This window comes from Merops nubicus, unplaced genomic scaffold (assembly GCF_000691845.1).
Source record: "Merops nubicus isolate BGI_N331 unplaced genomic scaffold, ASM69184v1 scaffold7441, whole genome shotgun sequence".
Taxonomy (NCBI): domain Eukaryota; kingdom Metazoa; phylum Chordata; class Aves; order Coraciiformes; family Meropidae; genus Merops; species Merops nubicus.
This window is the reverse complement of record NW_008588943.1, coordinates 34041-59906: the sequence shown is the minus strand read 5'-3', so window position 1 is coordinate 59906 and position 25866 is coordinate 34041. Positions and strand designations below refer to the sequence as shown.

Here is a 25866-nt window from a genome sequence, read left to right as displayed (position 1 = left end):
CCTACTGAGATAAGCAGGACTCTGATGAGTGCTAAATGTTTAAATGCCCAATGTTTAAATACAGCCACGCTCTTTTTCTGAAGCAAATTATCTTAACTTCCCTTGTGAAACTATCAAATTACCCTTTGAAATATAGTTAAATAACTGTGCAGATCAATAGCTACACTAAGTTGTTTAAACATTTAATTGATCTTCATCATGCTACCCTGAGCAGACTGTCATGAGAATACAACGTCCATTAAGTCCAAATATTGTTAGCAATGATAGATACTGCCATTTAACTACAGTTGCTTTAGACCTCTCAATAAACTGCCTAAATTGAAGGAATCAATTTTTATTTTGGTCAACAGTGCTAGATAGGGCAAACCAATTTCTCCTAATTTGTGCATGTGTTTTTCTGGTTATATTTTAGCAAGGATAGCACTCAGCTATCATCTCAGTTCCTTTTTTTATTTTTTTTTTAAATGTTTTTACATGCTACGTTTTGGAAATCACTAAACGCCTTTTATGAAAAGCCCAGGCTAGAAGTAGAGACAATGAAGTTCCAAAAATGAAAAATTTGTACTTAAAGAAAGAACAGTAAATACTGAAATGGGCCCCCATTCACATGTAAAAAGGATGTCACCTTTAGAAGGTTCCATTGCACGACAGACATATCAGTTTAGGAAAGATGGGCTGGATTCTGCTTCCCTGGATTTAAGACATTTGTTCATGACAAAGATGAAGCAATTTTTCTAGTTTCAGTGGAAGCCAGCTCCTCTTAGGGGCCCAGCAGCAGCTTGTGAATCACACAAATGGATATCAACCGGACAGAATGAAAGGCAGCAGCTTTTCTTTGGTGTTTGCACTTTTGTTCAGATTTTGGGGTTTATTTTAACAAGTGGACATGAATTTTTTTTTTATTGGGCTTTGTGTTTGTGCAAGAAGTCACATTCAGAAAACGAGTCTCTGGCTTTTCTTTATAGCTGGCATGCAACACCATTTTCTCAGATGGCTCAATGAAGTCATCTCCACTTTAATGGAAGAGCAGGGTGAATGGGTACGAATCTGTTCATTTGGTTTCCCTGATACAAGGGCAAACTTTCTAATCAACTTTTTTTTTCCCCTTCCTTATCAAGGTAATCACAAAGGTCTTGCCTAGTTTTTGTAGGAGTGGTGATATCTGGCAATCCGCTGAAGCAGAACTCAACCCAAACTTCTGCAGCTGGTACACTGAACATGTAACAGCAACAGTTCTGGCCAAAGCCAAAACCAGGTGCTCTGAATTGGTGCTGTATAAATGTAATGATGACAAAACAAAACAAAAACGAACCTGTCACAAATGCAACTGTGAGCACTTTGATTTCCGAAGGGTTAATAAAATAAATATTTTACAAATGTACGCTTTCATTTCAGATCTCATAATCTGGTAATAAATTATGTGATCTCAGCAGATACCTTCTGCTGTACAGTTCAGGTCACAAGCCATCTGAAAGATGTAAAATACTTCACTAGCAAGCTTGTCTCCTGGCTCAGCCAAAAAGAAAGAAAGCATGGAAAGCAAGCACAGAACACAAAGGAAAGCTGTCAATCAAATTAATTCATGCTATTAGAAACAGTATAAGAGGGCAGTAAAGTGACCACCTGTAAGAGTAGCCTCTAACTTCACAATATGATCACGTATCAATTTTTCCAAAACACTTTTACTTAGAAAACAGTCAAAATAGAATGGCTTATTTTACAGTGCATGGACAAGTTCTGCTCTTTCCCCTTGGAGCTTTCTATATATGTCTTTCTAAAAATAGCATGAAAACAATTATTTTCTGCATTAAGCACACAATAAAAATCTGTAAATGTCCAAAAACTGTGCTGCATGCGTGGAAGGAGCAAATCAAAATAATACTATCACCATAATTCTATTTGGACGTACAGCATTCAGAGTGCAGAGTAGTTGAAGCAAACTAAAAAGAACAATAGAAAAGGACTTCCCCAAACTAATTAACGCATTTTGCTAATAAAACACCCCAGTCAATGCCATGGCTGTACTCAGTGGAAACTCTCAAGCTCCCTGAGACCTCTATCTACTCTCATCTACCTGTACCACTCATCTTTTTCTGACAATATCCCTTTCTTAACCCTTCCTTTAACAGTCTCTTTTTGGTCTACTGATACTTGTTTGCAGTTGACTGAATAACCCTGTTTGAATTGGAGAGGATGGAACCTTCTCTCCTGCTTAATTAAGTTATTTGTATAGTTTCTGCTTTTCTACTCCAATGTCTATGGGTGTATATGTTTAGGAGAACAGTAAAAGAGCAGCCTCCTTTCCAAAATATCTCTAATGCAAAGCTTTGCCCCTGTGAGAATGCAAGAAGGCACCCTGAACTCTTTAATCCCTCTCCTCATAGTTGTAGAGATCTCTAATGCCTTGGCTTGTCTAAATGTAAACACCTTTTAACTATGATCTAGTTGGACAGAAACTATTTTTTTTTTTTTTTCTCCCAGAATATATTCAGAAGAGCCATTGAAAAAACTTCCATGCAAATATTTAATATATTAGCAATGATTATTGATATCATCACAGGTTGTTCATGCATGAAGCATGCATTTAGGGAAGAGTTGTGTCTGGTTTCATGTACTCGGAAGGTTTTTGAGAATGAACTCAAGTATTTGGCATTAATATATTCCTACTACATGTATCAGTTTTACAAACTTTGTTTTTAACTGTTGCTGTTCTCAGCCTTCCTTAGGAAATGCATACCAGCAAACCAGAGCTATAAAATAATTACATTTTTGAGAAAAACAAACAAACCAACCAAAAAACACAAACCAACCCAACCACAAACCAAACCTTTCCCCAACGACTTAACACCATAATCATGGCTAAAATTTTCATTAGTAATCAAGTTGAAAAACACTCTTCTCCCTTTTGTGACTGTGGCTGAAAAATCTGTCTGACAGAGCTATCTTAAGACCAGAAATAGTTTACTACAAGATAACCTCTCCTGAAACAAGGTCGTGCTATTCTTGTTGATTCTAAAGCATGTAACAATGACATAACCTGGTTTTAGTACTGGCTATACAGTTAACACTCTGCGTAATCCTGGTGCTCATAGGGTAAGTGAGTACATCTAAAAACTACTATTCATTTTGTCACCACAGCAAAGTATAGCCATATTACTGATTAGAATTCCCCTTTCAATGGCAGAGGTTAAAGTATGTTATAGTAGCAAGAACATGTACAGGAAGAAGTTTGCTGGGGTTAGGAATATTGCAAGCTTTTGTTTTATTACTAAATCAAGGGACAGCAAACTGAGAAGCAGCCTAGAGGACAAGAAATCAAGGCAAACAGTGTAATCTCTCTTTGGGTATACTACCCTGATTTGCAGAAAGCTGGCCTTTTTATTTCTCTCCCTATTAATTTCACTGACACAATATTCACAAGTCATTTCCAAAACTGCAACACAGCAGGTATTCTGCAGTCTAATTTTGATGTTTGGTATACAGTGGCACTGATAAAAATTTAAGTCATTTTGATTTATAATGAAATAAAGAAAAAATGTGTCTACAGCTAAAGAACACCACAACTTTGCATTATTTAGAAGAGCAATTAATGAACCAAGCTGCAATAAGCCCTCTAGTATCTCAGACTCTATGCATTTGTTTCTAATAATAAAAGCCCTTAAGGCATCCTTACCCGTTATGTCAAACCAAAGTGGTGTCCCAAGAGGTTCAACAGCTATTACACCAATCATGTGAGCAACTGAGTCACTTTCCATTACCGTAAAAGAAAAAAATGCTTCCTCAAAATAAATAGGCTCTGTTGATGGAACAGGCTTTGGAATCCATTCTATGTGAAGTCGTGTAGTTGATGATTTTTGTGGACGGCCATTATCGACAGCTTTAATCTGTGAAACAGACACATCTTTTAGGCTACAGCACCACAGAAATCATTATGTCACAGAAATGGAAAAGAAGTAATAAGCTCCAAGCATGTTTGCTTGTGTGAGACATATCAAAAAAGGTTAAATGTCTCTCAAAGGCTTGCCCTTTGTTATCTGGGAAGCAAATGGATAAAAAGTATGCGGCACATGACACCAGCACAAATTGCTAAAATTCACTTTTGTTTTCTTACTGAAAGAGCGTCAAACTGATTTGTTTATATGTTCCCTCATTGTGCTCATTATCTATCAAGTTCTGGAAAAGAACAGCAGCTTCTTGATTCATTTCCTCAGTACAAAATCTGAAAACAACCTTTAACAACAACAACAAAACCCAAACAAATCCACCAAACAAACAACAAAACCCAAACCAACCCACAAAATGATACTTCTGGATACGCTCAAGCTTTCTTCTTTCAGGTACTGCACTCATCTGCCAGCTAGTTAATAAGAAGTGATGAGAACACGAACACAAGAACACCTCATGGTGATATACAAGATTTTTGACTCACTGAAAGGATATCATAGTCCCTTGCTGCAGAAAATTTCTTTGATGAAACCACTCCAGTTTTTGGTTCAATAAAGAATTTGCCATGTTCATCACCATCTTCAATGCTGTAAGAGATCTCTGCATTGGGGCCTTCATCTTTATCTGTGGCAATGACTCGATAGATGGGCTCTCTCCTGGCAGTTCTCTCTCGTTCCGGCTTCCCACGCTCTGGAAGCCGAATTTTGTAGAACTTCTGCAAGAACTGAGGCTTATTGTCATTCTCATCCAAGACCTTCACGATCACCCGTGCAATTGTTGATTTTGCAGGAATACCATTATCTGTTACCGTTACCTGTTTTAAAAAAAAGGACATAGTGCACAATTCAAACATTGTTCTTCCAGCAATGCTCTTCTTAAATCAGATTTTCCTACAACTGCTTGCTATAACTGTCAAGTAATTGTCTATCTTCACTTACATAAAGACCATTTTGTAAAGCTATTTGGTGAATATTTACAAAAGGTACTACAAAAGTTTATTCAGCTATTATCTTAATATTTTGATGACTGAAGTATGGCTTGTAGGAGTTGATAGATACACATTAAATTTATTTCACTATTTTGCAGCATTGTACCTGAAATACTGAGTATAGGAACAGCACACAAGTACAGTATCACTGGTAACACCTTCACTGTAATAATGTGTTCATATACTTTCAGCCTAGTGTTTCCTTACAAGTTTTCAATTTGTTTGATTTTACACCTCAAAAGTTGCAAATCCTAAGAATATAGATTTCACCATTTGACAGGCCTATACACTAAAAAGCTCCTATATTTTACGGCATAAAATCACTATCTTGTTTGAAAGGAGCTTAAAAAAAATTGCTTTTTAAGGACGACACACAACAATTTATTTCCATGGACTAAATGAAATGGGAAATAAATCCAAGACTATTCTTCCAGCAATAGTGAAAATTTCTACTAAAAAGCCAGGAAATTAGTATGAAACCTTCCATAATATTAATTTTAGGACTAATCTGATGTTAATTGCACAGATAGTGAACAAAAATATAATAAGACATGTTAATTTGAAGTCAGAAAAAAGAGACAAATTTATCTACTGGAAAATGATCAAACTGATGGAAAAAGTTCATTTATAAGAATATTACTTTATTACCCTAACTCTCACATGTTTAATCCCTTATGGATTAATAAGGAGTTAAACATGAGCATATGTAAATTATTTTAGCACTTGTTTCATAGAGGAAAAAGATAGGGGCTGTATGTTCTTGCTTCCTGCAAGAGTTCAGTTAGCAGAACAGTTATAGAACCATGCCCATCATTTTCTGGCTTCACCCTGCCACCCAAATAGAAGCCAAGGGGCTCAGACAGATGTCAGGTGTTTTCAGGGGAGAGTTTAGCTGCTATTACACAAATCATTTCAAACAAATAGAAATTCTTCAGGAATAACAGTATTACCTGACCTCTAGCAGTTTAGCTAAACCTCAGTTTCTGAAGAGTGGGTCCAGAGAAAGGCCATGAAGCTGATCAGAGGGCTGGAACACCGCCCCTATGAAGACAGGCTGACAGAATTGGGGTTGCTCAGCCTGAAGGAGTAAAGGCTCCAGGGAGACCTTATAGCGGCCTTTCAGTGCTTCATTGGGGCCTACAGGAAACACGGGGAGGGACTCTTTATAAGGGATTGTAACAACAGGACATGGGGTAATGGTTTTAAACTGAAAGAGGGGATTTAGATTAGATACTAGGAAGACATTCTTTACTGTGAGGTGAGGCACAGGTTGCCCAGAGAAGCTGTAGAAGTCCCCTCCCTGGAAGCGTTCAAGGCCAGGTCGGACAGGGCTTTGAGCAACCTCATCTAGTGGAACAGCTCCCTGCCTATGAGAGTGGGATTAGAACTAGATGATCTTTAAGGTCCCTTGCCGCTCAAATTATTCTATGATTTCATTATGGTCAGATTTTCTCTTTCCCCCTCTCATCTATTTCAGGAAAAAAAAAAAAAAAGGAAATACATGATTAACCACAACAAAACACATGAAATGCAACATGAAATGCAAATATTCACATTTGCCTCTAACGTATGTTAAGATTTCCACATCCACGAATATCTGTTTCCTGTAGTACTTGCAATGGAACACCACCACACATCTTTTCAGTTTGCAAGAGAAAAAACAAATAAACAAACACACCAATCTAAAACCTATCCCCAAAGAGGAAATTCCAAAGGCGATAGAATAACTTGTATGTTAACAGAAAATTAGCATTGCTCTGAGTCAAGCAGAAAAAAAAAGCATATTTGAGGAAAATCTAGTTTGATTTTAATGGAATACCACTTTTGAAGGCATTTACTGACATAAACTGAATACTAACATATTAGAGAACAACATGAACTAACATAAAATAACTGCATTTAAAAAGTGCCAGTTGACACTCAGAAAATAGTTAAAACCTGGGAATAAAAGTGTGAGGCACAGTAATTACTATTATGTGAGCAGGAGTGCAATGAAGGATCAAATTTAACAGAAAACAAGGAATAAGCCCACCAACCCATCTGGGTCAACATTTCAATGCTCAATTAATTAGCCAGATGCTCAGCACTTGGCTCATAATACTGCTCACCATTCCATGCATTTCTGGGTTTCTTTCCAACCTATTTTCAAAGTTGTAAACATAAAACCAACAAATGGGAAAACTGCTACAGTGGGCCATGCTGTCTGTCATGCTGGTTCTACAGTTGAGAGTTCTTCCATTTGATACTTCACAGACCTTTATTTAAAATTTTAACAACCAGCTGGGATTCAAAACAAAAGCATGAAGTATTATAATAAACTATATCAGGAGGTAATAACACCTATTTCAAACTAAAGAGCAACTGGCTTAATCTCCTATCTTTATAGACAGTGCTGAAATCCAAATTTATGTACCATTGTGTGATACTGTAATTTTAAGGGGAAAAAAAACCAACCGAGTTCTTCGCATGTTATCTTGTTAGAATTTACACTTAATTAGCAGGCATGACTGCTAGCAGACAACTGCCCATAACATTACACTGCCACTGGGATGCCTGGCACGTGTTTTGGCTCAGAACGAGTAGGACACTACCACACATTACCCAGCTGCAGCCCGAGAGTTCACAGAAATCAGGCACCATTCGCAACAGGCAGCTTTGGTGTGGCCACCCTGTTCCAGGGGTAAGGTATAAGCAATCCAAGCCATACAGTGCCAGGTGGCTTCAGAGTCAGAGAACAATCCATAGCTTATTTTATTTATTGTATAAATCTAACACAAAACCCAGTACAATATTCATAGAAGTAAAAGTCACGAGATACCAATTTTACAACCCATATGCATAGCAATGGTCAAGAAATAAGATAAGTGACATGAAATGCTTTGGGAAACTGGCAGAAACAAATTTGAGGAGGGAATATTAAAAAAAAAGTACTATGATGACTTTATCATTTCCAGAAATAACATGTCTAGTACTAAATCAGATTTGCCACATAACTTTGCTACTACTACTAAGAGAAACACACCCCAGAGGAAATTACGTCTTATTGCTACTTAGGTGCAAAGAGCTCCTTCCAAAGCTGATACAAAAATCAATTTGGTCCAACAGCTGCATTAATCCAGCTTGCAATGCACTAAAGAAAAAAGGGGCCAGGAAGACTGCGTGTACACTGGAGTTCTGCAAAAGGACAGTTTGTGCTATCAAAGAACACATTCACCTCCAAGTCTATGCAGTCCCTGCATTTGTATTAGAAAACCTTTCTACAGATTTCAGAAGTTTTGATTAACTCCAGACTTGCTGTTAGTTTTGCTGACTCACATTGCAGTCTTTTATCCATCACCCAGAAGGAGAGGAACAATAAAGGTTAAAGAAAAATATTAGTATATAAGTATCACTGTGAATATTAAGTCTTCATTGCAGGTGAAGTACAATGCTGCCACATGGCATGACAACACTGTGAAATTAGAAGGCTCACAGTTGTCTACATGGTTTTTTTTCCCATGTTGTATGACAGAGAATGAGAATAGCTGTTACATACATTCCATGAAATCAGTTAAATAAAAGAACTACATAATTAAAGAACTACATAATTAATTTCATGCTTTTGCACTCTCACTCTGTAATGCACATTTTGCAGTTCATCTACTTATGTGATTGATAAATGTTATGCAGAAAAAGTTCTACTCACAAACTGTATTTTCAATGGTTAAAAAAGATTCTGCACTTTTTTTCAGAGATCTATATTCAGCAGAAGGCAGGCTGAAATAGCTATTCCAATAATCAAATTCAAGAGAAAAAAAAAAGGGATCATACTCCTCCTTTTAGCAATCATGACTTTATATTGTTTGAAAGAAAATCTTGGTTTACAGATATAAAATAAGAAAAAAATCACCTTAACTCTTTTCTTAGGAAAAAGTCCCAAAAGTTTTTATAAGATAGGTAGTTTTCTGCACTGCAATATAATGAACAGCAAAACAAATTACTTCTGAAATACAGCTCCCTAAATTCTTCATATAGTAATCAAGTATGGCAAACTTCATTCTTTGTAAAAGAGAAATGAACTTAAAATCACTGTTTGATAGAGTACTAAAGAAATTATTTACCTCCAGTATGTGCTCTCCTTGCTGCTCTCGATCTAGTTTTCTAGATGTGGTTGTAATTAGGCCTGTAAACATAAAAGGATAATTAATCAGATATTTCAAATAAATAAACATAAAAGGAAAATAATCTGAACAAAGGTTAGGTTAAATCAGTAGTTACTGATATACCCGATCTCAATTTCTTCTTAGGCTGTTTCCTCTATTTTTGCATAACTCATGCTCTCATTAAGGGAAGGGGGTGAAGGTTTTTCAGTCCTGAAGGGCTGTGAAAACATTCTAAAAGCTAAGCTGTTGTAGCCCGTAAGACAAGACACAGTTCAATTTTCCAGCACTTTTGTGCATGTCATGCTTCTGACAGGAGTAATGTATATAATTTTCTCACATGAAGTCTTGATTTCAGAGGGTGTTCATAAGCCTTATTCAAAGAGTGCTTACACTCATCATTTGAATAATTACTAATCTCTGTGAGAGACATATCTATTTTATTTTCAGTGATAACAACAGTAAAAGGATGACCTGAAAAGATGTGTTAATGGTGGAAACCAGAGTACTTTGTGTGTGTGTTGGCCTCATTTGGCAATGACAAAGAGTCAGTTTCTGTTGGCAAAAGTAGTGAATGAGCATAAGGTTTTGACCTGTGATGTTAGATTTTGTTGCAAGAGTTTGATAGACCTTAGATGCAAGAGGAAGGCATGACCAGTTTTTCTTTAGACAAAGAAAAGCAAAAAGTGAGAGGTGACAAAATGACAGTGAAATCTAAGCGCAAAAGGATCTTATTTGAATTATTTCTCCCTAACAGCGGCTTCAAAATTTTAAGTACTGACTTTCATGAAAAGTAAACTCAGTCAGCTCTCAGTTATAGTTGAATGGCTTGCTGTGGTGTGGGTTAACCACACCTTGGATCTACCCAAGGGATAAATCAGTCTTTTTTGCTGCACAGAAGCTGTTAATGTGTTTGCAGGTACAGGCTGACCCACAAACACCGTCACTGTATTCACATCGCACTGAGCCTGTGCTAGTAAACCCTGCTAGACCCAACCTGGCTTTTCATGAAGCAAACACCAAAATTTGGATTTGCCCAACTTAAGCCACTACTAGCCAAATCATCCCACATGCCATGAAGCAGGAGTTCAGTATATGCTACATACAGAAGACACTGCAGTGTTATGAGGCCTTTTATCCTACTCTCCCAGCTTTTTACAGTGTCAGGAAAGCACTGCCATCTTGATCCTTAATTGTCAAACTGAAAAACAGGGATGCAATTACCCATTAAGTCTTCAAGGTTGATGTGGTACAATAGAAAAGCCTTAAATTTTGTGTCACAGCTGACAATAAAAAATAGAGCATGTAAGTAAAAAGAGCAATAAAGTTTTCAATTTCACTTAAGGACAGGGGAAAAGAAACAGAACTGTATGCTACCAGTGTGTAGCTACTCAGTGCTCCTAGAATCACAGAATGGTTTGGGTTGGAGGGGACCTTTAAAGGTCATCTAGTCCTCCTAGACTAGATTCTGCAGAGAGCAGAAACATCTTTTAACTAAATCAGGTTAACTAAATCTGAGTTCTGTCTAACCTGACCTTGGAAAAATATGGTTGTGCAGTCTACATGTACCAACAAAACAGAGAACCTATACTAAAGACTATGAACAGAACCTATACAAGGCAATATTAGAGCTGTCAAATGTTCAAACTGCTATTCTTCAAAAAACAGATAGTGGAAATAATGGCTGTTCCAATTACAGTCAAATCTGCCCTTGTTTTTCCAGCAATTTGGCTTGCTGTTGTAGCAAATCGATTTATATACCTAGTATTCTAGACATAAAGATCCACTGTCTTCTCCTACTTTATCTTCTTATGCTCTTACAGCACATAGAAGATATGTACGTTATTGATTGGATACACTTTTTGGTCTTATGAAGTAATTGTCCTTACAAAAAAAGTGGGAATGAAAATTAAAAAAAAACAAAACAAAACAAAACATTGCATAAGTACTGTGGATTTAGAAAAGAAAAAAAAAGCGTGTCAGCTCTGTATTAACTTCCTTGAGGTAATATATTCTTATAGAGATTACAGGGCTGTGAACAATGACAACTGAAAATACTGTCACCTATGCTAAACCAAGCTTTCTCCTAAATTCTTGGCTAAGGCTAGTCAAGCCACACCTTGTCACAGAACTGTTAATTGGAAGTGAGCAAACAGCAAAGCCAATTTTTTTTTTTCCCTTGAGCAAAGGGAAGGTGACTTCAAGAAACACAAGCTCTCCTAAATACCTCCTTCTATGAGTACCTTTGGAGGAAGCCAGCACCAGCCCTGCCATGAAGCATTAATGCCCTGAGACTCATCACAGTTGCAAGGGAAAAGGGTCAATTTTAGCATAGCCACTAAAGGACTTGGCTGTTGAATAGCTGGGTTGAGGGTGGGGAGGATCTCAAAAAGCACAGGAAGAATAAAGTAATTCCAGCAGAAATATCTCATTATGCTTATATTTCTCTGAGTATTCAGTAATCACAATACTAGATTCCATCTCTCCCAGTAGCAGCAAGTAGAGAACTGCTAATACATGAGAACAGAAAGATGGCACCTTTTAACAGTTTCCTATCTACTTTTTCCCCATCAAGAGCCATTAAGACCATCTAATGTTTTTGAGGGAAAAAACAAAAACAAATTCAACGAAAAACAAACCCACGCCACAAATGCCTTTGTGCAAGCACTCCAGACAGAATTTTACCATGTACCACTACTCTACATACTAAAGTTTGTTAAAGAAAGTCTAATTCTAGACAAGAGTTCTGTTAATGAAGCGGGTCAGTACAGCTCAAATAAGTATGCAGACAAATATGTGGAAAAAGCTAAATATGTGTGCTTTCATCTGTTAAAAGTTCCAGTCTTTTCAACCAACCATGCCACACTTCTGTTAAAACACTTCAGACCAATAACAGAGGGGTTTAGTCTTCACCATATATATCCTGTATATTCAGCAGAAACTAATGCCAACAAAGGATGTGTAACACTTCTGGATTTAGAATCACATACACATGCATGACATTCTTTTTATTTAACTCTTTGCTGCTATCCACTTTCCTAAGTGAAAATTCAGCTTCACAAGTCACTGCAATATCAATTCACTACAGCTTAAGACTGTAAAAGGTTTGACTACGGCAATCACTAATTTTTTTCCACTTTTTCTATATTGCAAAATGCTTACTGCTGTATCGACAGATTTCACCAGTTGTTGAAGAGCTTTTCTGAACTAAGGCCACGATGATAAGGCCAAGTGCTCCTACGCAGTGTGGCTTTGCAGTGTGGCTTTTGTGACTGTCCCTTAAGAGGGCTGAGTGCATCTGTGGACCTAATGTAAGTCAGCTCCCTGCAATAAGAGCATCACTCTGCTCTTTCTACTGAAAACAAAAGTTCCCAATCTTCTTAGACTGAGCTCCCTCTCTTTTCTGTAACAGTTCTGGAGATCTCACTGCTGTGCCCCTCCCTCTACACAAATAAAAGAATAACCACACCTTTTCACACACCGCATCATCATAGACGTGATGGGTAAAAGATGATTTCAATTAATCTCTGAAGAAGTCTGTAACATAATCAGTTTTTAAACTATTAACGATGAGGAAAATCTGTTCACTGCTGAATGAGAGAAATGACAGCATGTGTGAGAAACAGATCACTGTGACAAAGCATTCATTTTTGAAGCAAAACTGGCTCACAGAGCATCATTTTACAGACATACTTTCCTGTTTCCCTTCTGCCTCTTATAAAACCAACAGGAATAATGAGCTCCAGCAATTCACATCACTAACTATTGTTCCACCTGGAAATCAATGCACACCATGGCAAGATGGGTCAAGCATCCTTGAGAAAACACAAGTTTATAACAAACACGTCTGAGATAATGACGAGCAAATGGTATCTCTCGTGAATTGGTACAATTCTTCTATTCAGTAATGTTTCAAAACTCACCTCATCAGGAACATTTTAAAACAGCAGCTTAGCAATTGAGAAAGATTTTGGATAAACTACAGCTCTTCTGCCTCACTAGCTGGGAAGGTACCGTAATGAACTGAAACTAACTATAAACATCAATAACAAAACCAAAATAAAAACCTCACACCAGGTAACACACAGTTGTATTCTCCCTTCCTTCCTCCTTCGAGTTTGCACCCTGGGGATATCTGCTGACTATTTGAGGTCTACTGAAAAATCAAAATAGTTACAACTGTAGTCAAATAAAATTTATTTCAGATTTCTAAGTATTAAAACAGACAAAAAAAATGCAACTACAGCATTCAATTAGGTAAATGTAAATAAAACTGCTACATTTGGAACACAAAATAGCACAAGGGAGCTCACGTTAGCAGGGATTTATTTTTTCCCATATGAGCTTTCATCTCAGTGTCTGTCTACATAACATTACCTCTGTATCCAAAAAACAGCACAGCAACAACAACTTCCATTTAATGCTGAAATAATAATCTCTTTTAAAAACCACAAAACATTACGCGGGCACCATGTTAAGAATGTTAATTCCATGCTATTAGCCATCTTTAAGGCATGGATGATCTCAGTGATGAAAGAACTAGCATCAAAAAAAGTGGTCTTTGTAATAAAGGAAGGCTCAAAATTTTTGTCTTGCATGTGTATACATCATGCATTCCCTACCACAGGCATATCTACAAATGCACACAGTTATGCTTTCACAAATATACACAGGCTCTCCAACTGCACATTCAGCTTGAGGTGATGAAGGTTCTGGAGCTGGGTGGCAGTTTGGCTGTGAGCCAAAGCTAACCCACCGTGATCCAAAAGACTAAAGCGGACACCGAGTCTCCCAAGATGCTTCCAGTGAGTTTGAATTGATAAGCTTGATATGCATTAACACCATTTGAACTGTAGTGTATGAAAAGAAGCAGTTACTCTGATCCTTAAATGCATTGGCACTGAAGGTTTAAGGAAATATGGAAAGCAGTTACAACATTTTTTTACCACCAAATTCGACAGACATTCCAGATATTAGGATTAAATATAAATGGGGTGTCACACTTTGTTGATGAGATTTCTGTGTTCTGTGTTGAACACAACACATAACCACTCAACAGAAATGGTTTCTCTGCACTTCATTAGTTTCACCAGTTTGTGAAGTTTGCACTTCACCAGTTTAAAGATCAGTTTACTTCTAATATATTATTACATATGCTCTTGTTCCCCCACTAAAACCTCAAAAATGACAAATTACTAATGAATGTTAAAAATAATTATCTTGGTATTTTTTTTTACAAGGTCTTAATATATAAATCAGTGTAAGAGTTGAAGAAAGTATGGATTTTAAATTCACATTTGGCTGTAATGATAATTTAGTTTGACTACTGCATAACATAACCCTAAAGCATCAGACAAATTACAGCATACACTCTGCAAGCTGAAGACCAATTATGTCTCCAAGTGATAACGATGCTGTTGCACATCAAGGCAGGAATTCCTACTAATCATCCTCATTTAAGAAATAGGGTACTGTAACCAATTCAAGAGAGCTTTCTCTTCTAGACAGCAGAATATATCTTTCTTTTGTCTGACAGACTAAGTAGTCCACTGGAATCAGCAGTTTCCTCCTCCTGAAAGTACTTAGTGTGATCAAGTCATGTCCTAGACTTCTCCGATAATGCATTAAGTGTCAAGTCTCACTGTCAGGAACATCTCTTTAACATTGGTTTGAAGCGCTTCCAATATCTCAGCACTTTCTGAAATACGGACAAAATGACTGATAAGCACAATAATTCATGATTGTTTCATCCCTGCCACAGAAAAACAACCATTTTTTCAGTATTTCTCCTTTCAACTCATTTCAGGTTAACTACAGTTTACACCTAACTTAACATTACAATCAGTCACCATCAGAAAAGGCCCACATTTCATTTCTAGAGATGTTCAGATAAGTTTTTTTGGCAAGACTAGTCAAAGCTTGTCTTTTCTGTAAGCCAAGACAAGACTTCACAGCTGAAGCAAATAAACAGGTTAATGAAAACGTCAATGAAAAGTAACAACAGAGGGATTTAAGAAGAGATGTCAGCTTTGCAGCTCACAAAAATATAAACTCCATGTCTCACTGGTCATGTATAGATTATCATCATAAGCTAGACAGCGTGCCATTGTCATACAGCACCACAAAGGCAGGCTGCTGAGCATAGTCCTACCCAGCTATCACACTGCAGAAAGCATACCATAAAGGAACCTAACAGCTTTGGTTTACATAGTCCTACAGTTCCTTAGCAATTTGACTTGCTTTTCATTCCTAAACTCCTCCTTGTCTTAAGCACCTTATCAGTTCTCAATAAAAACAGCTACAGAATTGTCACCAGTAATTTTCAAGTGCTGAAAATGACTGTAAACATGGAGTCCCAAAAGAAACTAGCAATATAATTTACAAGCACATTAAATGGCTGCAAATGGCTCTTCTGCTCAAGTAAAACATTTAAAAGCAATAATTTCTATTCCTTCAATAAAGACTGTAAAAATGTTACCACTTTTAAAGAGAAATCAAGAGCCCAGGTTCCTCTTTCCACTCTCTTAGCCAAGTACTCTACCTGTTAGCTGCAGAATTATGTTGTTGCTTGCTTGTTCTCTCTAGCCTCTTAAACCACACTGCTTTTTTTGCCATACAGTTGTTTAGGTAAAACAAAGGCCACATCTGCCTAGCACAGGTCACAGGCTGTGGCTTAACATTCTTTTCTAGGCAGTTTAAGTGGACTTCTGGAGCTTAAAGAGTAGTTTTACACTGATAGTAGTTTTTATTATCAGCGTATGCTACAAAAATGATTTACACTACCTTATATAGATAGGTTGAGAAAAATTAAAAGGGAGACCTACTGCAGTACACTGTGCTGAAGTTGGTGTTCCCTTTCTGTTAAGTATAGCATGACTGCAGATATAACCAGCCTGGTACATAGGGGTGTCCCTCTCTCAGCACATTAGACATTTATTGAAGTACAGTAATATCAATGTTTATGAGTTTGTTACTTGTTGCCAAGACAGACTGTCAACTTTGTGTATAGGGTCAAAAAGTTACCTTACCCTATGATATTTCATACCACCAGTCACCATGTTAATCAGTAACCAAGCAATTTAACTACTCAATCCTGCTACTACAAAGTGTAAGTGCAAGGTGCACATATGAAGTAAAGTCACTTCCCTGAATTATTTTAACAGTATCCAGATATAAAGACCTGGAATTTGCTCATCAGAGTACTCATTTATCATTTTTGGTGATTGCAATCAGGGTGCAAAGACAAGCAAGCCACCAAGGATTATTAACGTATGGTATAAGGAGGAAAAAACACTTCACATAAACAACTAAGCCATCCAATCCAATAAACACCCTAGGGCTTCAATTTCAACTAGATTTCAAGTTAAGTACAAAATCTGTGATTAGTGGTCATATAATTACAGAAAACTGCTCAAATGTATCCTGCACAAAGTAAACCATCTAGTTTTGTATACTCTAATTAGTCACAAAGTACATTATTTTCAGTCCAGATTTACAGAGACAGTGGCATAACTGCTTCTGCAATTATTCTTTGACTAGTAAAACTATTTGGCTAATAAGGAAAAGAAATATGTAAATAATCACACACTCCCAAATAGCTATACTAGACAAATAAGCCTAAGTCTAAGATCCTGCATTCCAAGTGTTTGAAAATATTTACAATGTGTTCAGCTTCATTGTCAATATTTTTTTTCCAGTTTGTTTCTCTCATACACAAGAAGATAAAACTCAGAATTTTAAGTCAGAAGCAGTATGAGATGAGAATCGTAAAAAATTGTACTTAATATATAATAAAAGTAGAGCTAATTTTGAATCGAAAACAAAACACAAGTGTGATTACTGAAAGAAAACTAATAAGTAATGATAAATTTCCTGCAGAATGAGCTTTGATCTTACTATCAACAGAACACTATAATAAACTTTTGTTATCTCTTTGCTTACACTGCAAAAAATATTCTTGCCTTCAGCACCATCTGGCATACTAAAGCCACACCGATTCAAAGCTCAAATAACTTCAGTAATTAACTCTAAGTAACGTGATCTTCATGACTCCCCTTTATTATCTCATTTGGAGACATACCATCTCTAATAGTTAAGTACAAAATTATTGCCATAAAATCTCACACCTTGAAAGATTTTTTTCAAACCTGACATAACCTTACTGCATTTATAATGCTTGAATAAAAAAAAGAAACACCACATTCCTTTCCAAACTTGGCTTTTATACCCACCCCCGAACAAAGAAAAAACATTTTTCGGCTTACAGTATCCAGCACTGAGTTGTCAGTATTTTTTAAAAATCATGATCAGTTCAGAGAAATATTTAAAACAAATTGTTCAAGGATTGAAGTTAAGTTTTGAGTTAGTTTTGTAGATTTCACAATTAATCTAGCATAAAACTCTTGCAAATCACATGTGGATTAATGGAGAATGACAATTTCACAAAGAAAAAAAAATAGTCTTTGGAATTTATTCTGCTCATAAAGCTATTTACAGTTGGTAAATACTGTCTGTGTAATGCCAAGCAGCTAATAGTTTTGAACTTTTTGCATTGAGTTAACCGAACATATTCATCTTGATGTCAAAACTCTCTTATATGATTCAACTGTTTGCACTAAGACACTTTTTTAGCTCCAAAACAGTGTTTTGGTTGCAACTACAGGACATAATTAATGACAGCATTGTTTGAGAACAACTGTAAGTAACATGAGAAATTACTGAACTGTTCTTAGCATTTAATAAAGTTCTACAAAATAGAAAAATGTATTATGGGGGAAAAGCAGAAAGTTTGTCACCACTTGGATGTTTGTTTTGTTTTGTTTGTTTGTTTCAAAGAAGAGCTGTTTAAAACTGTCTGATAAATTACAATGATATATTCTAAGTGAAATAATAAATTAAGATGTCTAGTCAAAGTTTCTTAGTATTTAGATAGATTATAAAAAGGCGGTAACTTCTGAAAAAAAAGTTTCCAAATAACCCTACAGGATGCCAGAAAACAGAAGTATTAATTTTAAATATGGTCTCTCTTATAAAAACCTTGGAAAGAAAACTGTGAAGGAGGTTTTTCATCTCTGTTATCTTAGCAGATCTAAGACTCCATCTGCACAAAGACAAATGAGACCACCCACTGGAAGTAAACGTGTACAGGTCATAAAATACCACCAGCACAAAACAGAACTATTTCATACTTAGACATGGCTCATAATTCCACTGCAACACCATACAAGTAATTGATGTCACCAAAAAACCCGAAATGAAACAGGTGACTAAGCAGCCACACAAAATATAGCTCAAGGTTAGAAATGTTCATTTTAATCTAGATAAAATTAATTCATGACAGACAAAATCACTGAGAAAGTCACAACATTTTATTTAACTAACATTACATTTTAAAATGTAAAAAATAATATTTAACTAATTTGTAAAGAATGGACATGAAATTAGCTAACTGACCTATGGACAAAATCCACTCCCTCCCAATTTTGAAGATACAGCTTATAGAAGGGGGAAATTCTCATTCCAAATGTTCATCACTTTTTTGGGGGTGTGTGTCTCTATGTGGCTTATTTCACAGTTTATTAATTTCAGCAATGAGGATTTTCTTATGAAAGCTCATCAAGTTGCAAGAGATGGTTGGTCTTGCTTTGTCAACTTCAGAACTGGCCATCCCGTTTGAAAATACAGTCTTCTAAATTTGAAAATGTAGACAAGTTCATGAATGTGTCTCCTTAAAAAGCCGACAAACAGAACTGCATTTCTGCTGTTGAAATAAAGTTTTTGAAAGACTTAAAAGAGAGGAATTAAAAATATGATTTGGTGAAGGATTTTTCAACATTTATCACAGCACTGACATTGGATGTAAAACTTTTTATCTTGAAGGAACTGAGGCAAGAACTAAGAGTAGCATGACAGAAAACACATGGTATGATCTAATACTATGAATAAAAACAATTCATTTTCTTTAAAAAAGAAAAAAAAAGAACTGCCTTAGTCTGGTGTTCTTTGTATATGGATAAACGAGGTAGAGTTTAGCACTTTGAGATATTTCAGGGTTCATAACATTCTTGAAATCTTTGACTACTCATTTAAATCTTTCATATGAAAGGGAAGTTGAGGTAACAGTATAACAACTCTTTTAGATACAATTGTCCTCACTATCTTCTCCCCTTGAATGTGAAGAATGGCTTATGGATGACATAGGTATTTACAAAAGTAGGAAGTTGTTCAAATGACACTAAAAATATTAGGATATTTCCATACCATTACAAGTTTTTCCTTTGAGACCCCCAACTCCCTATATATCTAAACTCCAAAATATTAGTTTCTATTTGAGAATTTGGAGATCTATACAATGCTGATGCCTTTTTTCCTATTTTTTTTTTTTCTTTTTGTTCCCCCCTCCCCTTTGTTTGTTGCATGTTATTTCCTACATTTTATGTGATTTACAGGGAATTGCTTGTGTAACTGAACCGTATGCAAAGACTTCCATAAAACACTCAAGAAAAAGATGACCACAGACTGCTGCCAAAGGTCACGCCTCAGCTCTAGAAAAGGCAAAAAGTTGTATAACCAGTTCCTAGTTACTTTTTTGACTGTGACTCCACTGTGAATTTTTCAGATAGAAAAATCTCAGATTATTACTTCATGCAGAACTATATTTTTCTGGGATTGATCTTTTATTTTTCATCACTCAAAAATCAAGCCAAGCTAGATATGAATCAGGGCACTAATTCTGAGTAATCTTCTCTTAATAGGAAATCAATCAATAGCAATGCTATAGTGTTGTTATACACACAAACTCCATTAACTCACGCTACTCAGCCTATCAAGGAAAGACTGATAGCTTTGAAAGCCTGTGTGAAGGTGGTACTATGCAAGTGCTCATAACAGTATCTGATCACCGTCTCTCCCCTGACTAGAATTGTAACTTTGCATGTTATATATTCCAGCTCAAAAGAACATACGCTATAAGAGGAAGTCTAACTCCCATCATCATTTCTTCATCAGAATATGGGAAAATTCAAAGAAAACCTTGGCTTCTCTTAAAGTTATGCTTTACAACATAGATCATGCAGAGCATGACCTTAAGTTTTTATGTAGTTTCAGGGACAGAAAAAGGAGAAGGGAAGACAGCTATGCTTCCCATTTATCATCCCAGCTCCTACTACTTCTCTTTTTCCACAGAGATACAAGAGAAAAAAAAAAAAAAGCCCAAACTCCACCATCTAAAATTTAAAAGAAGAGAACTCTACATAAATGTTTGCAAATAATTTTTCAAGCAGCTGCCTATACTATAGCAAATTTCCTATAGTTTCAAAGTGCTAAATCTCTAAATCCGTGGAGTGGATGTGAAGATGTTATTAGAAACTTCATTGACATGAACCTGTTTTCTCAGTTCCACAGAAGATCGTGTTTAAAACCACTAGTCTAATGGCACTTCAAGTGCTTTAAATATTGTTTTAAGTGGAAAATAAAAGTAGCTTTTTGCGGAATTAAACACTTTTCAAATTTATGTCTATACAAACATCTGTCTACTCACATAATCCTCTCTGGTTGCAGGAGTTTAACAAACTCCTTGGTTTTGTTACAACATTTGGGTTAATTCTGGTCACATTTTTTGTAAAGATAAAGGAAAAAAAAAAAACTTCTAGAGATACTGTAATCAAATACTTTATTTCTATGCATGTGACAAGTAAACAATTAGGCACATGGAAGCTCCTACATATGCTTTGAGCTGTGTGACATGAATGAAAACTTTTTGAGCCTGGCGTTGTTTGCCAGCTACATAAGGAACAAGAAGAATTTCAGTGTTTGAGTCTTTATTCAACTTTAAATTACATTAGTGTGTAATGTAGTAATAGTGGTTTTATTCAAGTTCTAGAATATTAGGTCAATTGGGATTAAAACCCACAAGTAGTTAAACAACAAAGATTTCCTTTGTTAAAATGACGCTAACACTACTGTGTGGCCCTGCATTTCCTCACTAAGTAATTCTCCAGTGTTATCGGAAACCCATGGAAGTTGTTTGCAGCTATACCCATTTCCTATTTCACTTCAGTCAGCCTCCAAATTACACACACACAAAGATGCTGCTTTAAAGATTACAAGCAGTGTAGAAGGATAAAACCGCGTGAGGCAGATGATTTGCCCATGAGCTATTAGAACTGTGTAACTTCACAAAGCTCTAATGATTACTAGAGACTAACAGGTAGTGAGAGCAACAGACTCAGCATTAGCAAAATTTAAATGCTGCTGACTGATAGAACAAACTTCTTGTATTAAAACAGCACAATATTTTGGGATTGCACATATAAAAACGTCTTTGAATCAGCAGTTAATTTGAAGGTTGACGTTAACTTTGTAAAGTATGTTTTGAGATGTGGTATAATTTATGAAACAAAACCTGCCACAATCCTAAATTGTCACAGGATCGATCTAGTGTAAGTACTTTCAAAAACTTGTGATAGCAAAAAAGAGTATAGGAAAAAAAGCAAATAAAAGCAAAAACTATGTCAAAAAACACCAAATCCTAGAGAAGCACTTATCTTCAGATTTTAGTCACTCAAACTAGGAAATTCCAGAGTCAAGATAGCCACCTCATCTTACCTTGACTATGTATGTGTGCAGTAAGATGCACATACTGAAGCCTCACTGGGAGCACAGGATACTGTATGTTCCGAAACAGGGAATTACTTTATGATTCTGCTGGATTCCATGTGTGAAAAAGGCCTAATCTCAATGGGCTAACTCCTACACCACAAGATTACTTACTTCCTCAAAGAATGTCCATGGCATTCCCATGATATTACCCAAATGCTTCATAATTATGAATATGTCTTCACAACACTTGCAAGCAATTAGCTGATACAATTATTCCTATTTTATACATGCAAAACTGAAGTACAGGGAAATTAACACCCAAAACTAATTTTGTCATTCTCCTGTCCTGGTTATGAACTTAAGTCTATGTTTTGGAAATATGCATAATTTTCACATCAAGTTTCATTAAAAACATAGAAAGGTACACTTTTGCAATGAGCATTTCTATGAATCTGACTCAGAACTGTCCCATAGAGAAAAGTGAAGTAACTCGCTGCCACATTCGTTATTATTGTTTTAAATTTCTTAAGTAGGGCATGGCTTCTAGAGAAAGTGTTATGTGCTACCCAATCCAAATTCTTTTTTCCTCAGGTCAAATCTAGTTGGTACAATAAATGTAACACAAGTCCTAGGGAAGTGGGAATAAGCACACCAATTTGGCAAAAAGATCAGAGATTATTTCCTGCTTGATGCACAGGCAAGTGAGTGACAAAAGAAAATGTACAAAGGTCTTCACTAGCCCCAAACGGTACCTGGTTAGGACTCTAGTACCTTGCTCAGTAATACTAATGAGACCTGAAACTCCTTTCATTATGCAAACGCAATCTTTGTCATTGTAATGTGCTTACTGACACTTACAAGGTAGTAAAAGCTTTCTTTTAGGAACCTTAACTCAGCAATCTTTGAGATATTAATTATACAAAGCCTGTGTCATTGAGAAGAAGTTGTATTTTAAAACTGTGGCATGGCAAAACTATTCCAAAGACATGGAAAGTAGTAGGGAGCCTAGGAGAATTCAGTGAGCTCCTTTTGTTTATAGAGTTCAGTCTACTGGCCCTAGATTTGCAGCAATTAAGAATGTTCTGCTTGGCTTTTAAATTTCCCTGTTTTACCTATGACTTGTTGAGCCACTATTGTTGGTCAGTTAAAGGTGAATATCTTTCTTCTAATTTGTCATAAACCTTGAAATCCCACAAGAAGAAAAATAGAAAACTACAAAACACAGGAAGCAATAGAAAAATTATTTTGTTGACAATGTCACTCTGGGGAACTGTAAGTATATGTTTTAAATTGGAGAGCTAATTTGCTTACCACCTTCACAATTCTTACTGGGTGCAGCAAAAAACTCATATTTAATGCATGTCCCACTCTCCTGTCACAGACAGAAAGAAACCACATGTTTTGATTGAAAGCTCATAGTAAAATGAATACAGTAATTCGCTCTTGAGTTGGCACTAAAAGATCCATTTCTAAATCATTAATCTAGTTTATATAATCATAATTGATAAATACTTCATAAATGTACATTTATATACAATGGCATTATAAGCTATTATTAGTAGATACCATATTAAGCACATGTTCCACTGAGAATTACTGCAATCCTGCTATCAACTGTCATGTTTTCAACATTAGTCCTCAAAAGCAATAAGAAAATTAAGGTATTATAATATGAATCAAAGATGGAAAAAATACAAATTTGCCCACTCAATATGATTGTGTTCATTTAAAAATATTCATTAATTTAATTCAAATAATGTACTATTCAATTGTATTCATAAATACAACCATAGAGTGATATACAAAATGTTTTAGACCTACAACTAGACTAGAATTAAATCACTTAAGTGCCATATCTCATTACTCATTCCCTAAAGCATCCATTTTTTGGTCCATCTCTTTGCTTTCTTAAAACCATACTCATCCAATGAAATATGGAAACTAGCAACCACAAGTATTTTGATAATTAAGTTTCAAAGTCTTTGACATTGTTACAAGGTACTTATGAAATATAAAAAGAAAAATACCTGAATAACTCACAAGCAAATAAATCACACCCATATGAAACTAAACTACTATTAAACGTACCAGAAGTAACATTGTACATTGTTAGCTCCAGAGCACGAAACCCAGAACTTGTTTACTGTTATATAATCCTTTGCTTTACATGAGTGTTGCTAAAAGCTCAAATCTTTTCTGATCCTCAGTGCAATAGCTCTAGGGTTAAGTGGGAAGATTAACCAGAATCCCAGGGCATGTTCTGAATAGCTATCAAATTCTGCCACCTTCAACTCTTTCCATCTAAATATACTAAAACATCTCAGAACTGTACTGTTTTGTCAATTAATTCTGTATTTAATTACAAGCTGTTTTGCACAAAGTTAAGCAGCTACAAAATAGTTACCATAAAGTACATATTTGTCTACAGTTGTGCTCAGATTGAGCATGCAGGTTGCGCAGTCAGTCTTTGCTCTATTTCTTTCCTGTGAATACTGTTATAACTGCTTTTATTCCACCTGGCCAGCTGATGAGTACAGCAGGTTTTTCTCATTACATGGAAATGCCAAAACTAAAGAAAGTGATATTTCATTTGCTTTAATGAAATACCAGGTATATCAGAAAAGATTACAAATGTCCTGAGATGTACTTTTACATATCCTGCTCCAAGAAGTGAAGCAGCATTTCTGTATGGAAAGCAAAACTTATAAAATGTTCCTTTAATTAAGTTGGTTTTATTTTATTAAGTAAGTATTTATAATAAGAAAGATGTTTTTAAGTGCCAGTGAAGATTTTCTGAAGGGGATACTCAAAAGCAGATAGATCACTCTAAGACACACACAGACAATACTTCAGCTGGTAGCATTTTTGAGAAACAGATCAGTCAATCAACAGATCCTGTAGAAGAAATCTCTTCTTTCTGTGAAAGATGACCTATATCGTGCATAGGTCTATGTCAGTCAGTTTCACCATCTAAAAATTCAGGATTATTGCACAAAGACACAGACATCTTAATTTGGAGCCTGTAAGATTCTAGTAGTGAATTAGCTGCTTAAAAAAAGAAAAAAAAAAAAAAAAAAAAAGCAAGCAGAATTTTACTTGGCATAACTTACAGGTAAGTTGTTATTATTTATAAACTGTAATTTATAAACTGTATTACTGTTGTGTGGTCATTCTAGTCATAAACCATAATATGACAGTGTTTAATTCAATAAAGAGACAGAAAAAGATGGATCCTTGACCCAGAGAGCAGAAAATAACATACTGAAATATATCCTTAATATGACACACTTTAAGAATCCCATCACTAGGATTTCCTTGACTCAGACTGAGTGCCATTACAGTCCTCATTTCACCTTTGGGCTGCAGAGCCCAAGGTAACAAACGTGTCACACACCTAGCTCTTACTCTGTCACCTTCAACATTACAGTGGGATACAGTTAAAGACTTGATTCGTATTCTAGCCCTATCTCCCTTTTGGATGGAAGGGAAACTTGGGGCCCTGTGGAGGTTTCCTGTCCTTTAACAAGTACCTTCCAGTGCAATAGCCTCACAAGGTCCAACAAGGGTAACATACCTGCATAAGCAAACAGGACAGGATTTATCTCATTAATTGTAGTTAAATGTACTCTTCAGTTGAGGTCTATTTTAATTAATTAAGGGAGACAATGTACTGTGTCATAGCTACAACAATAACTATTGTCTTTTAAAGCAACTTTTGAACTCCTTAACATCCCAGTCCTAGTGAAAGTGCTTTCAGCCCAAATAAGATCAATTCAGGTTAAACATATTTGATTTCTAATAAAAGAGAGACTTGGGATGTTAAGAACCTGACAACGTCAGTCAAAACTCATCTTCATCATGGTGTTAGTGTCTACTGCAGATTGACAGTTTCAAACCAAACATGTAAAGGAAAAACAAGACAGCCCATCAGATTGCATGAAATCCAGCATCCTATGTAACTGGGAAACAATATACATAAGATAGCTATTTAATACTCATTGAAATTATTTGGGTGCACACCAGGAACACAACAGAAACCAGCCAAAGAGGTTTTCTTTCTCTTCTCTGCCCACCTCCCTCTTTCCCCCTACTCTCTAAGTTTATGATGTCTCTCTAGCCTTACAATTTGAACAGTAATAAGCATCAATGAATTTACTTATTCCTGTAATTTTAACTACATAAAAAAAGTTCTCC

At 35.9% G+C, this 25866-nt stretch overlaps 1 protein-coding gene across 3 annotated transcripts in view; it reads right to left on the bottom strand.

Moving 5' to 3' along the window:
- Positions 1 to 25866, bottom strand: part of FAT1 (FAT atypical cadherin 1) — a 100572-nt gene that overhangs the window by 43513 nt on the left and 31193 nt on the right. For all 3 annotated transcript variants that reach the window (XM_008949414.1, XM_008949415.1, XM_008949413.1), the window contains exons 3-5: positions 9034 to 9095; positions 4430 to 4759; positions 3674 to 3884 (exon numbers count right to left, since the gene is read on the bottom strand). In XM_008949414.1, the coding sequence (XP_008947662.1) occupies positions 3674 to 3884; positions 4430 to 4759; positions 9034 to 9095 (603 nt within the window). The remainder of the gene's footprint in view (positions 1 to 3673; positions 3885 to 4429; positions 4760 to 9033; positions 9096 to 25866) is intronic.